Raw genomic sequence first — 13,331 nt, 5'->3', positions numbered from 1 at the left:
CTTTATGGAGGTGCAATATTAACTTACTGGTTTACCCCTTTAAATGTATGTAACCTGTGCTGTTTGTGAAAATAATAAATGACATACATATGAAGTGAAAATAGAATAAATGAACACTGTCATGATGAAGCGGATAAACTGGTCAAATTGAGAAAAAATACTGTTTGCATGTGGTTTTCATTCACATCTCTGAGCACCTGTCCTATTCACAGGTTGAGACAGCAGCACATGTTGTCGGATGATGTCATCAGGTTATCTTTTGTTAAATCGATGTTCGTCCTTATCAGTTTCTTGTTCGTTACAACATCAGAGGAAACCTGCCCCTCTGCCATTCTTAGAGCCGCTCGATATTCTATTCTTGGCCTGTTCTTCCTTTACACAAAAAAACCTGTTGGCAATTCTTTTTGTAGCCTCGGTAAAAGGTCGAGTTTCTCTTAAGAACAAATGAATGAACAGACGGGACAGATCCTTATTCTTGTGACATTTCAGTGCAGCACAGTAACTTAAAACCCAGGTGACTGAAGATGTTTCTGCTGTACTGATATATAATCTCTATTGTAGTCACCACAGTGAGACTGACACGGACACACAAAATGTTTTTAGTTGCTTTAATCTATTTAATGCAAAGGCAGCTACAACACATTCACACAAATACTTTCCATAATCTTCCAGTTGAAACATTTTTCTTTTGCATTAAGTCTTCAAGCCAATGAGACATGCTAATAGTTTATCCATCAGATGCCTTATTTACACAGACTTGGCCAGACCAATGTACTGAGAAGGAGCGTTGAAGATGGCGTAGTACTGCCTGATGAAGACATCTCCCAGGATCCAGAGCTGGTCAGAGCCACCCTGGCCAAAGCCAGTGTTGCAACCGTAGCTGCTCTGTAGAGAGAAAAGAGAAAACACATTTACTTCCCTCAAATCTTCATTATATTTTCGAAAACTTTTCTGTTGCAGTAATTGCCAGGGCTCTAACTGACCTGAGAGACGTAGGCAGAGGCAGGGATGGTGAAGGCGTGTCCGTTGAGAGTGAAGGTGACCTCAGGCATGTTCTGGATGTTCTGGCAGTTCACTGTGGCCTGTGAGAAGAAGATCACACCCAGCGTTGAACACCATGTAGCAACAGAAGTTGTATTTATTGGTATTTTACAGGTTTCCAGCTAAAGTAAGTAACCAAGTCCAGCTTAATTATTTTCATTTGAGAGTTTTGACGTCAGAACATTAGATGTCTGTTTACTCTGGGTTCAGAAAATGGGGAAAATTGACTTCACATTGTACGGTATGATAGCATGACTCACCTCTCCGTACTGGTTGGTTGAAGCTCCAACCCAGGAGTTCATGTTGTTGATGTCATTGGTTGGGCCGACGATCAGGGAGGTACCGGTGTCAATGATGGCCTGGCAGCCACCAGAGCAGGCAACAGTCTGTCCGTTGATGGTAACACTGTGAGGAGGAACAGAAGAGGGTGGATTACAGTTAAGCTGGGTGGAAGCTTTATGCAATTCATGCTTTTTGCTGAGTTTGTGTTTTCTTTGTACCTGTCCATCTTGATCTGATAGTAGGTGGCAGAGGTCAGAGGGATCCAGGTGACCTGTCCAGTGTAGTGGCTGGCGTCAATGCCGCCGAAGACCACCTCACTGCCCTGCTGGCTGTTACTATAAGAGAGTAAAAAACAAGGATTTGTTCTTGTGAAGAGTAGGACTATATGAAACTCTAAAAGAGCCTAAGTTCTACCTGTCAGATGTATATTTCAGTTTCTAATTGTATTGATTCTTCTTTTGAGTTATGCTATACTGTAATGTCCACATATTGTTGGGAGTGCTATGTGTATAATTTGCATGGATTATTTAAATAAACTTTTAAAATGAATGAATAAATAAATGTAATGTCAAATGCCAACCAACAGATTTCCATCGTGTTTCAGTACCTGCTCAGGTAGACAGAGAACAATGACTGGGACACCAGACCCTGCTTCATCATGTTGTCAAAGACAGGCACGACGTTGTCAGAGGCGATGGACTGGAAAGCCAATCCCAGGATGCCGTCAGCGGTCATGTGAGCCATGAAGGGAGCCTCTGTCTGGCTGATTCCAAACACCTGGTTGGCCACAGTGATGCCGCCCACCTGGACACAGCAGACAGCTGTCAGTCACAGTTCAGCAGAGCACGCAGATATGCCTGTTTGAAGTCTAAATAGACATTAGTGTGTTTTGTTCCAGCTGTTCGGTTACCTCAACATTGTCGCTGGCCAGATATCCGGTCATGCTGCCAGTGCCGTACTGGATGGACAGAGGCTGGCTGCCCCACTTGAAGGTGGAGGACTGCTGTGGGTTGAATTTCCTGTGGTTCTCTGTAGAGAAAAGGTGTCTTTCTCAAATGTGTGTTTTAGGAATATGCCAAAACGCTTTCACTATTTGTCAATGTGGACTAACCTCAGCATGCAGAGAGGGTCAGGGAGGAGTCAGTCATATCCAAATTGGTTGATATATAAATTTGTGTATCATCTGCTTATCAGTGAAATGCTAGTCCATATTTACTCATGATATGACCCGGAAGGCAGTAAATAATGCAAATTATAGTTGCCAGTGTCAGTGTCACTTGATTCTAGACACTTGCCTATGTAAAGTATTACTTGAGTAAATATAGTTAGTGACGTCCCACCACTGTGTCAGATGCTATTGAAATGTTTGGAGCTTTTCAATCCCCTGAAGTACAGCTGATCTCAGTAATACTTTATTTTGTTTTATTTGTTGATTCATTTAATAGGGGCAGTGTCCATTAACAAAGACTTCTGTAGGGACAGAAGTTACCAAGTCACCCCAAAAACACAATATAAGATTGAAATTACAAAGTTATTCATGATTAACTCACGGCAGGCCTGGCTGTTGCAATAGACTGAGGGAACCCACAGGTTGGAGGAGCCAGTGTCAAAGATGACGCTGAAGGACTGAGGAGGAGTACCGATGGAGATCACGCCATAGTAGGACAACTGGAGGGACATAAGACAACAAACATAAACTATGTGGATTTTTGTAAATGCTGCAGCAGCAGTGGTGGATGTAAGTACAATTTTCTCTCAATTTAAATAAAATAACTTCTCTTTGTGCATTAAGAGACATAAAACTCTATATGATTGTAAAATATGAAGCAGCTGGTAGATTTCAGACACAAAATAATGATTTACTATTGGGTGGCTGATGAATTTATGAACATTTATTTGTCAGTGGCTCATAGTGGTATGTAATAAACTCCTCAGCAAGATCTAAAATTATATTAAAAAGACTAAACTTGTCTGACATTTATACTGCTGTCCTTAATGAGAATGCATATGTTTAGAACTGTTATTAGCCCAACAGCTGAGAAAAAGTCAATTAAACTATGTGAGTCATGAAAACAAGTTACTGAGGCAATGTTTGTCTCCTTGCAGTTCTTTAAAAAGTCTTAAAATGTCTTAAATATTATAAATATGAAGCCCGAAAGGTCATTATATAGTCCAGATTTGAATTAATGGTGTCTTAATTACAATATAAAAATTCATTTCATTCATCCATCTACTTTTCTTTGTTTAGTATCCTAAAATAAGATATACTTTGGTGCATTAGTCAACATTTTTCATATAAAATAGATCTAAAAATGTAATTGAAATAATTCGATTTAACTTTCACATACATGTAGACACTCAAATTCTACATTAATTTTATGGCTTCAAGCACATTATGAGAAAACTGTTTTTGTTCCTTGAAAAAATAAAACTACTTTTCATGTATGAAATTTGTTTCACGTATCATTTTGACATTTTGGCAACTCTGAAGTTCAATATCTCAAAACCACTCAAAACACAGATAGAACCAAGGTGGTGATGTGTCCTTCAACCGGAGACTACACAGGACATGCAATAAGTCTAAATAGTCTCTGGTCTGGACTTACGTCAGCATCGTTGGTCATGGACTCAGTGCCAGTCTGGGCGAACTTGGCCATGGGGTTGTATGGATACATCTTCCTGTACTCATCCCACAGTCCCTTCTCCATCAGTCTTTCCCTGGCAGTCTTGCCCTTGATCAGGGGCATCCTGCACACAGAGAGGAGGATAAAGAATCAGTAAAATGCACAGATGTGTCCAGCATTTTATAACCAGAAAAATCAGACAGTGAGCTCTACTTGGAGCTTTGTGTCCGTTTGAAATGTATGATAGCTCAAAGCAGGATGGCCTTTAGCTTTTTCCCTCAGGAACATAAGATGAAAAGATTGTCTTTCAACAATTCAGCCTATTGAAAGTGTAAAATGTCAAAGGAATGAAGGAACAGGTTGCTTTTCAGCCAGCCTGGTGAAACTTACTTATGCAGGCATTCGGAGAAAGCCACGAGGGCTGCGAAGACAACAAGGAACTTCATGTTGACGGTCACTTCAGTGTTGGACTCAGACGAGTGAAGTTCCAGCTGCAGAGACCAGCCCTTATATACAAAACATCAAGGTTGTGCCCTTCCACATAACTTGATATCATGTATCAGCCGGAGATAAGAAATAAGCAATATGGTGATTAATCGCCTCTTATCTAGGAGTAAATAAAGTAAATATTCCGTTAAACAACTGAACAATGAAGACTTTTGAAGTCTCAATAGACAAGTATAGAAAATACTTTGTACTGGAGCAACAAAGTTTGCTATATAAAGTGGAACTGATATTTTGTGCATTTGTATGTTGTTTGTGCTGTGTATTCTTAAAAATAATCTCAACTAAGATAAAATATGTGTGTTATATATATATATATATATATCATATAGATACAACATATATCAGTCACATATACTCATTAAAACCTGTTTTTAATGTTTCTATTATCATACTGAAGAGAAATCTTGCATGCAAAATAGTGTCACGACGCTGTTTATTTCAGCATTGTTGATGTATTTTACCTAAATCAGGGAAAACAGTTCAGCAAAAAATATTTGTTGAGTTTCATTATCCAATAGAACACAAGTGCTATATAAGTACAAGATAAGTATTTGATGGAAATACACTTACTGTGTTGACATGTAGATCAGGGGATTTGATGTCCAGAGTTGCTGTTTGACGTTGATATGAAAACTTTCCACACACTTACAAGGGTGTGCACAGAGATTACGTGTGCAGCGTTATCTGATAACAGTGATAATACACAAAACTAAGGCAAAGGAGTGTGAGGAAATAATATCAATGTGCTCTGAGAACTTCAAGAAGCTTACTCAAAGCCCAGTACATATACATATAGTTTGACCTTGATAAGCAAGTTGATTTCCTGTCATGCTGACAAAGGTGATCTACATGTAATTTAAGTTTTAAATCCTTTATTTTTCTTCCATAGCCTTTGGTTTAATTTGGCTTCACAAAATGTCTTTTTTGTAGTGAATTCCATGAAATGAGCCCTGCGATGAACTGGCGACTTGTCCAGGGTGAACCCCGCCTCTCGCCCAATGTCAGCTGGGATAGGCTCCAGCAGCCCCGCGACCCTCACGGACTAAGCGGTTACAGAAAATGAATGAATGAATGAATGAATTCCATGAAATGCTGAAAGTAAGATTTATCAAAGCATAGTGGTGGAAAAATGTTATGATTCTTAAGTAAAAGTAGTAATATCACAATTTAAAAAATATTCCATTACAAATAAAAGTCCTGTAGTTAAAATGTAACTTAAGTGACTGTAGATACTAGAATCAACATCTGGCTGGTAGTTCAACTGCATTCATATTTGCATAGTAATTTAAATAGAGCATGCACTTTTTGCATTATATTTAGCAACAATTTTTGCTGACATTTCTGTATTATAATTTGTTATAATTTCACAGACACACTGTCAATTTGATCTTTTTTCTTTTTACAAAGTTTAGTTAACCAGACTCACTTTGCTGTAGGTCAGCTTCCTCCAGTGCGCAGTATTTGCTGGCTTGCAAAGCTATGCTTTCAAAGCAGCTTCTCAACACTGATTAGAAGTAAGATGTACAACCTGCATAAAATACCAAAAGTAAAGGTACTCCTTATGCAGAGTAATGGCTCTTGTCAGTGTAAAAGGCATCATAATATTCTGTAGCTTTTCCTGTATGATCTGGTTGAGGTCAAGCTAGTTTTTGGGCTGATTAATCTATAGCAAGTTACTTGATCTGCAAAATAACTAGTATCTATGGTTGTTAATGTAACAGAGTATAAAATATTTACCTCTTATGTGCAGTAGATGAGTGTAATGTAGCATGAAAGGGAAACACCACTGAAGCAAAACTACCTCAACATTGTACTTGAATAAATGTACTGTCAGAGTAACTATACTTTGATGTATGCTACAGCTCAAAATGCCTCTGGTGACTTATTGGTTTGTATTTAAATCCAAATTCATTTGTTTTTACCCCTTTTGTTGGAAAAGAATATTTCAGTAATATTAATACTTCTAGTACTACTTCTTCTACTACTGCTATGTGATACATATTCCCTTATTTACTTTTATAAAATAGAGAGAAAATATGCAGTAAAATCACACAAATTCTGTATGTTTCTTTTCAAATCATCTTATGCACAGAAAAATGCCATCACTTTTCTGTGTTATTGTTTTTTTTTAATTGTTAGATCTTCTGCTGATTGCCCTTTAATTGTCATCTGCAGTAATCAAATGTTTGGCACGTGTCAGTTCAGTTATATAGCAAAGTCACAGGATTATGACCTTCACCATAATCAGACTGTGATTAAAACCACTTGAGACTTCAATCCCATACCACACATTATGTTTAATCAACCAACATAAACTGTACAGTCCACGGAAAAAACACGTCCACAGCGCACGTGTCCAACAACAATGTTATTATACTTTTATTGACAATACTATTTATACATTTCTCTTGATAAATTAACATAAAATGAGCATGAAAACAAAACAGCAAAGGTTTCAATTGTTCACAAACAGCTTCTGTGTTTTTATTAAGTAAAAAGTGTCTGATGTCTACTGTGGCTCGTGTTAAGGTTTCACTCTCCTGACATTTCTCTGTCTGTCCTTGACGTGTGGATTAACAGAATCCAGACTATGTATTATAGTGCATAGAGAACACAAATGAAGAATACAGTCGGTGAAGATTAAATATGTGTTTCTGATCCACAGCCTGTTGTTCTTCACTCTATAAATGCTCTTCTTCATCTGAATGTTTGAGTGTCTTTTAAAAGTCCATGTTTTTGAAGTCGTCAGTGCATCTATACTTGTTCTCCTCGTATCTGGTACACACCAAGTGGGGGAGACAGGGGCAGGTGTGATGTTGCCTTTTTCCTAGATAGGGCACCTGAAAGAAGTGGGGAAGGAAAGAGAAGGAGGGGAGGATAATCTGAAAGGTTAAATCCGTCTTCAGCTGACAAGTGGTGCTGCAGGTCTTAAAAAGCTGCTCTTTAAAAGTCTGAATTCAGAGATGGATGTGGTGTTAGCAGCACAACTAATTGTTGCCATCTTGATCAAAGTGACATATGGGTCTGATTGGCTGGCTCACTGCGGTGAAGATCAATAGCCTCTGCAGTTATCAGCAGCTTTTCTCAAGCTTCAGCCAACCTGCCAGCATTTGATATAATCTGAGTTTCCACTAACGCAGAGAACAAGTGTGGGCGAGGGAGGAAAAGAGTTTGACTCTGTGTGTGTGTGTGTGTGTGTGTGTGTGTGTGTGTGTGTGTGTGTGTGTGTGTGTGTGTGTGTGTGTGTGTGTGTGTGTGTGTCTGTATTACTCATGTTGTGGGGACATTAATCTATTTACTAGGGATGCACCCAAATCCGTTATTCAAGAAAGCACAAATAATGCCATAGAAACAGATTTTTATTCATTATTACTCAGGAAAAAATCAGCTCCACAATTACACCAGCAGTATTCAACTTCACCAACCACTGACACACTAATGCACCAAGAATATTCCCTGTAACTGAAGGATATTTTTTTGTATAATTGAATATCTAATTTTTCAATATCACCCAGTTAAAAGAGAGCTGGTCATGGGCTTCAGACAGCTTGTAAAACTAATTTTAGTTAGAAATAAAAAAGGACAATGAGCTAGATGACAAGTACAGTAAGAGGATGTGGAACTATTTAATTATATGTCTATATCAAATCATTTTGATGCTTTGAAGGCACAACAATTGTATTACAAATGAATATTAAGTTAGAAAATAAACAATTGCCAGATTTAACATGACTTATGGAATTAACCACATCCACCTCTGGCCTTCAATACAGACACAGAGACAGATAATTTTGTTGGATGACAGATAAAAATGTTGTCCCTGTGCATCTCTAGTGTTTACACAGTCACTTTGTATGGACTTGTCCTCCTGGTGGGGACAAATTGCAGGTCCCCATGACATATATCGTTACATTTTGGGGTGAAGACTTGGTTTAAGGTTAGGGTAAGGTAAGATTAAGGTTAGGGTTAGAGTTAGGCACTCAGACGTGATGGGTAGGGTTAGGATAAGGGGCTATGCAATACATTATACCAATGATGAGTCCGCATGATTATAGTAACACAAGTCTGTCTGTCTGTGTGTCTGTGTGTGTGTGTGTGTGTGTGTGTGTGTGTGTGTGTGTGTGTATGTATGTAGCAGAGAGTGTGACGCAGGAAGATTAGTAACATCACATTTCTCCCCACCTTGTGGCTGAAGGGGTGGCATTCATCCCCTTCCACACCTCTTGGGACGCACATCCTCAGACCCCTCAGCCATAGACTGACAGCACAGCAAAGACCAAACCCACACTGCATATCTCTCTCACAGGCCTGCAAGACAGACAGACAGATGAAGAGAGGAAATGAATAAAAGAGAGTTCTTTTGATGCCAATGAATCAGTTTTATTTTTATTTATGCTAATAGAAATGCCCTCTCATGTTCCTACAGTGAAAGCCATTTTATCCATTGCCTGTCATCTCCCTAATCCATTTACAAATGAATATCAATCAGAGGACTGAGATAATTTCCTCTCGTTTTTCCAGCGGACTTGAAGCGGAGGAGGATGTGGTCTCCTGTCAGTCATGTGTAATCAAATTTTAAAAGATTATCCAGAAAAGTGAACTGTGCTGCTTGTGAATAGATTTTTTTTTTTGCATTAAATCAAACCAAAAATCAAAAGTCAAGGGTTAATAGAATGAAAAATACTATGTCCGTCCTGTGCATGCTTACATGTGCAAAGAATGCACATAGTATTAAAAAACATATATAGAGAGGTTTAAGTCCAGCATGCTTCCCAGTGCATAAATGGAATTTGTGTTGAAACAATTTGTCAATCAGTTCATCAAAAAAAAAATAAACTGCTAATTTTCTTCCACTAAATTAACCGTTAAAGTAATTTATCTTGCAAAAATGCCAAACATCTGCTGGCTTGTGCTCCTCAAATGTGAGGATTTGATGTTTTTCTCTGTTTTATATTTTTTGTAAATTCAGCATTTAGGATTTTGGTCTGTTTGCAAGACAAAAGCAAGCTATTTGAAGACCTCAAATTACATATTTGTGGTCTGAATAACGATATAAGGAGGTTTGTGTGCAAATACAGGATGCTTCCAAATGCATAGACAGAAGTAGTGCTGAAGTAATTAAAAAAAATGGCAGTTTTCTTATACTAAGTTAAGTGTTTAAGCCATTTACCAAGCAAAAATGCCCAACATTTGCTAGTTCCTGCTTCTCCAATGTGCAGGTTTGTTGCTTTTTTCTGTTTTATATAGTTGTAAATTGAATATCTGTGGGTTTCTTGGACTGTTTGCCGGACAAAAACAAGCAATCTGAAGATGTCAAACTGCTTATATATATAGTTTGAAAATCAAAACTCTAGCACTAGTAATATTGAGGTTTCAGTGCAAATACAGCACGCTTCTCAGTGCACTGAATGAGCACTGAAGCAGTTAGTCAATGCATTCATCAAAAGAAAATAAATTAACAATTTTCTTACACTAAATTAATTGTTTAAGTCATTTATCAAGCAAAAATGCCCAACATTTGCTGGCTCCTGTTCCTCAAATATGAGGATTTTCTGCTTATTTCTGTTTTATATGGTTGTAAATTTAATATTTGGGGGTTTTGGACTGATTGTCAGACAAACACAAGCAAATTCAAGACGTCACCTTAGGCTCATGAAACTTGTGATAGACATTTTTCACTATTGTACATATTACGGACTAAATGATGATTCTTTGAGTAATTTAAGAAGAACTGACAGATTAAGTATAATGAGAATAATTCTAAGTTGTTGTGTAAAATCACATAATGTCTCAATATACAATCACAGAAAGAGAAGATAATACAGCAAGATGTTAATACTAATTAGACATGACTGATAAGAGAAATTAGTAATTTAGAGTAATTAGGAACTCCTCTGAAACTGATTAAAAATGAATCTAATAAACTGATTAAATCACAGAATGAAAATGACTGATCGTCTCACTCACTCCTGTGATGACGGCTCCTCTGGAGCAGCTCAGAGACACCAGCAGGAAGGACAGCAACACCGCCCTGAAGCCCATGACAGCAACAGGAGAAATGGACTCTCTCAGCACCCTCAACACTGGACAACAGCTGCTAACAGTCTGCCCGACACCTCGCACTGGATCCCTGGCTCTCCCGTCAGTCATGAAGGTTCCCAGAACTCCTCAGAGGGGGGAGCCACACTCTCTCCCTCTCTTTATCCACCTCCGACCCCCACCCAACACTCCCTCCCTCCCTCCCCTTGGCTGAGATGTCCCCACGCCCTCTCTGCCTGTCTCCTCAGGAGCTTCGTCATCTTACTCATCCAGCTGACGACCGATAGAGGCTCACATAGTCCCCCTCTACTTGTAGATCTTTAGGGTTTGACTGTACATCTGCTGCTCAGAGCAGAGGCTGACTGAGTTTCCATGACTCAAGAGGTTCAAGCTAACACAAGAGGTGTGGAAAACTACTCAACAATAATGACATTCATAGGAACCAAAATGAGTCTGACACCTCCAAGAGAGAGCCAAGGGCACAGGTGTCATAAAACTCAAAGTTATTTTTCAGTCTGAAGCAGCCGGGACAAGACAAATCTGCATCAAAGCCATATAACGAGTTTACTGAAATTACCACAGGCTGACTCATGGACTAGGCTTCATGTAAAGCATTTACAAGCTGGAAAGTGATATTTTATTATAGGAAATGTGTGCCATGATACTATGCTCTGTGACAGGAGTCATCAACTCACAAATCACTGGTCAGTCCACACTGAGGGAGTAAGGCCTTTAAGGTTGAAAATGTATCGGCGTAGTCACACAAGATATTTTCTAATCAGTGTGACGTCTATGATCTTTAGGATTTGTTTGGTGTATATGTAAAATGTAAGAATATCAATTTTGACAGTAAATAGTTCAGAAAGTGTCAGATGTGGTCTTTTTGATTGGAGGCATAACTTGGCTCGGTCTGTTCCCAGATGTAAAATGATGCTTCTTTTTTTTATTCTTTCATTAAGTCACTACTTGCATTTACTTAATTTGAAAACAATTTAATCATGATGCTATAAGCTTGAGTAAATTTGGAAGGACTCCTTCACCACTGCAACTCAGTGATGTCGCTTATTAATAAGTTACAGTGTCACTTGAAGGTCCGGTGTGTAAGATTTGCGGGGCTCTATTTGCATAAATGTAAAATAATATTCATTCATAAGTATGTTTTCATGAGTGTCTAATCACATGAAAATAAGAATTGTTGTATTTTTGATACCTTAGAATGGACCAATATTACACCAGTAATCAGAATACTAACCCAGTCAGAATAAAAAATCATAGAAACACCCCAGTTGGCCCAGTTTTAGTCAGATTGAGAGGGGTAGTGTAAACCTTTGATAATCTGTTCAAAAGAAGAATAATAACCCTGTAAACAGGGGCAGTGGGCAGAATCAGTTTGTGCATGTCAAAAAAATGAGATTCTAAAGGTTATAGAGGTGAGCTTGGAACTGGAAAGTCACTGGTTCAATCCCCAAATGGCAGGATAAATCTAGGCAGGAAAAGTAAAAGGCAGTACTTGCCCCTCCCTCATCACCACCACTGGGGTGCCCTTAAGCAAGGCCCTCAACCCCAACAGCTCCGGTGGAGCTGCTCAGTGGCTGGCAGAGACTGTGGTTGTCCTGAGCAGCTTCCAGGTGTGAATGTGATCAGGGCATTCCTGAAAAAGAGAACATTGCTCTCAGTGAACTCTCCCTGAATAAAAAAAGGTTAAAAAGAAAAAATAAAACTGGACTGAAGAACTGTCCATATAAAAATGGCTATATGAACCATTTGTATCTACAGTGGGTGCGGGTCTTCCTCCATGGAGGACGCCATGTTGCACCAGCATGTTTCTACAGTAGCCCAGAACAGACAAATCAAACACTGAAATAAATATGGCCTTTTTTCACAAGTTTTTGAGGCCACTGTTCTCCTACAAACTTGGAAGGAGAGAGTGATGCAAGGTGTTTGCAGTCTGCAAGCTCACCACTGTGAGGCCATTATATCTTATGCACTGGTCCTTTAATGGATGACTGAATATAAATAACATCTCTTTTGTTGCACTAACTGAATTATAATATATATTATACAGTATATTCTATAGTGCACGGCAGGGTGATGATACACTGACTCTGACTCAGATCTCTATTTTGGTTTAAGCTCATTTGGAGATTTACCGTGGCTGTAAAGTGGCCATATGTAGGAAATAATGGGAGCTAGTCTTTATGCCAACCTCCCTTCTTATAAGATTAAAGGTTCGTTGTGTGTGTGTGGGTGTGTGATACACAGTCATGCATGTGTGTGTAAGACCAGTGAAGAAGACATCACGTGTATGTGGTCCTCATAAATTATTCTGTATGCATAAACTTGCTCTTTGCCTACGTGCAAGCTCAGACAGTGATGGGCAGCAAGTTGTCAGCAGAAGCGTCCGGGCCCTGATTTAAGCTGTGAGGAGAGAAATATGAGTGAGCAAAGAGGAGAGGAAAAGATAGAATTAGAGGAGAGGAGAGGGAGCGTACCCCATGGGTTAGTCAGCAGGACATTACCCTGCTGCTGCACAGGTGATGGATTCCTCCAATGCAGCGGCCACATAATTACATTCACCCATTTCTGCCCTGTCAGCAGGAGCACTGAAGCCTCCCCCGTCTTGGGACAGGCAGCAGAAATCATGCGGGGTGGAGGTGGGACCAGGCGGTGGCCTCCAGCTAACTTTAGAAGAACACACATTAACAAAATCCATCAACAAAAGGCTTCGAGAAACACGGTTCCTGCCTTAAACTCTTGATATTAATACTATATTTTATGTTCAATAAAGAACAGACAGTTGTAAAGTTCACATTATGTTGGTAAATGTTAAAATGTTTA

The 13,331-nt window shown here is 39.0% G+C and overlaps 2 protein-coding genes across 2 annotated transcripts; both read right to left on the bottom strand.

Moving 5' to 3' along the window:
* Positions 1-714: 714 nt before the first annotated feature.
* Positions 715-4,452, bottom strand: LOC146325285 (pepsin A-like). The gene is made up of 9 exons (XM_084721207.1): positions 4,338-4,452; positions 3,930-4,071; positions 2,874-2,991; positions 2,234-2,352; positions 1,931-2,127; positions 1,542-1,658; positions 1,302-1,446; positions 984-1,082; positions 715-885 (listed from the first exon to the last, which is right to left on the bottom strand). Exons 1-9 carry the CDS (start codon positions 4,391-4,393, stop codon positions 748-750), a joined length of 1,131 nt encoding a protein of 376 aa, XP_084577333.1. The 5' UTR covers positions 4,394-4,452; the 3' UTR covers positions 715-747.
* Positions 4,453-6,748: 2,296 nt separating this feature from the next.
* prok1 (prokineticin 1) lies at positions 6,749-10,655 on the bottom strand. Its single transcript, XM_084720011.1, has 3 exons — positions 10,422-10,655; positions 8,637-8,762; positions 6,749-7,294 (listed from the first exon to the last, which is right to left on the bottom strand). Exons 1-3 carry the CDS (start codon positions 10,602-10,604, stop codon positions 7,175-7,177), a joined length of 429 nt encoding a protein of 142 aa, XP_084576137.1. The 5' UTR covers positions 10,605-10,655; the 3' UTR covers positions 6,749-7,174.
* Positions 10,656-13,331: the final 2,676 nt, after the last annotated feature.

Source organism: Lutjanus erythropterus, chromosome 6 (genome assembly GCF_056507025.1).
Source record: "Lutjanus erythropterus isolate fLutEry1 chromosome 6, fLutEry1.hap2, whole genome shotgun sequence".
Lineage (NCBI taxonomy): Eukaryota > Metazoa > Chordata > Actinopteri > Lutjaniformes > Lutjanidae > Lutjanus > Lutjanus erythropterus.
This window is presented reverse-complemented; position numbering and strand designations above follow the sequence as displayed.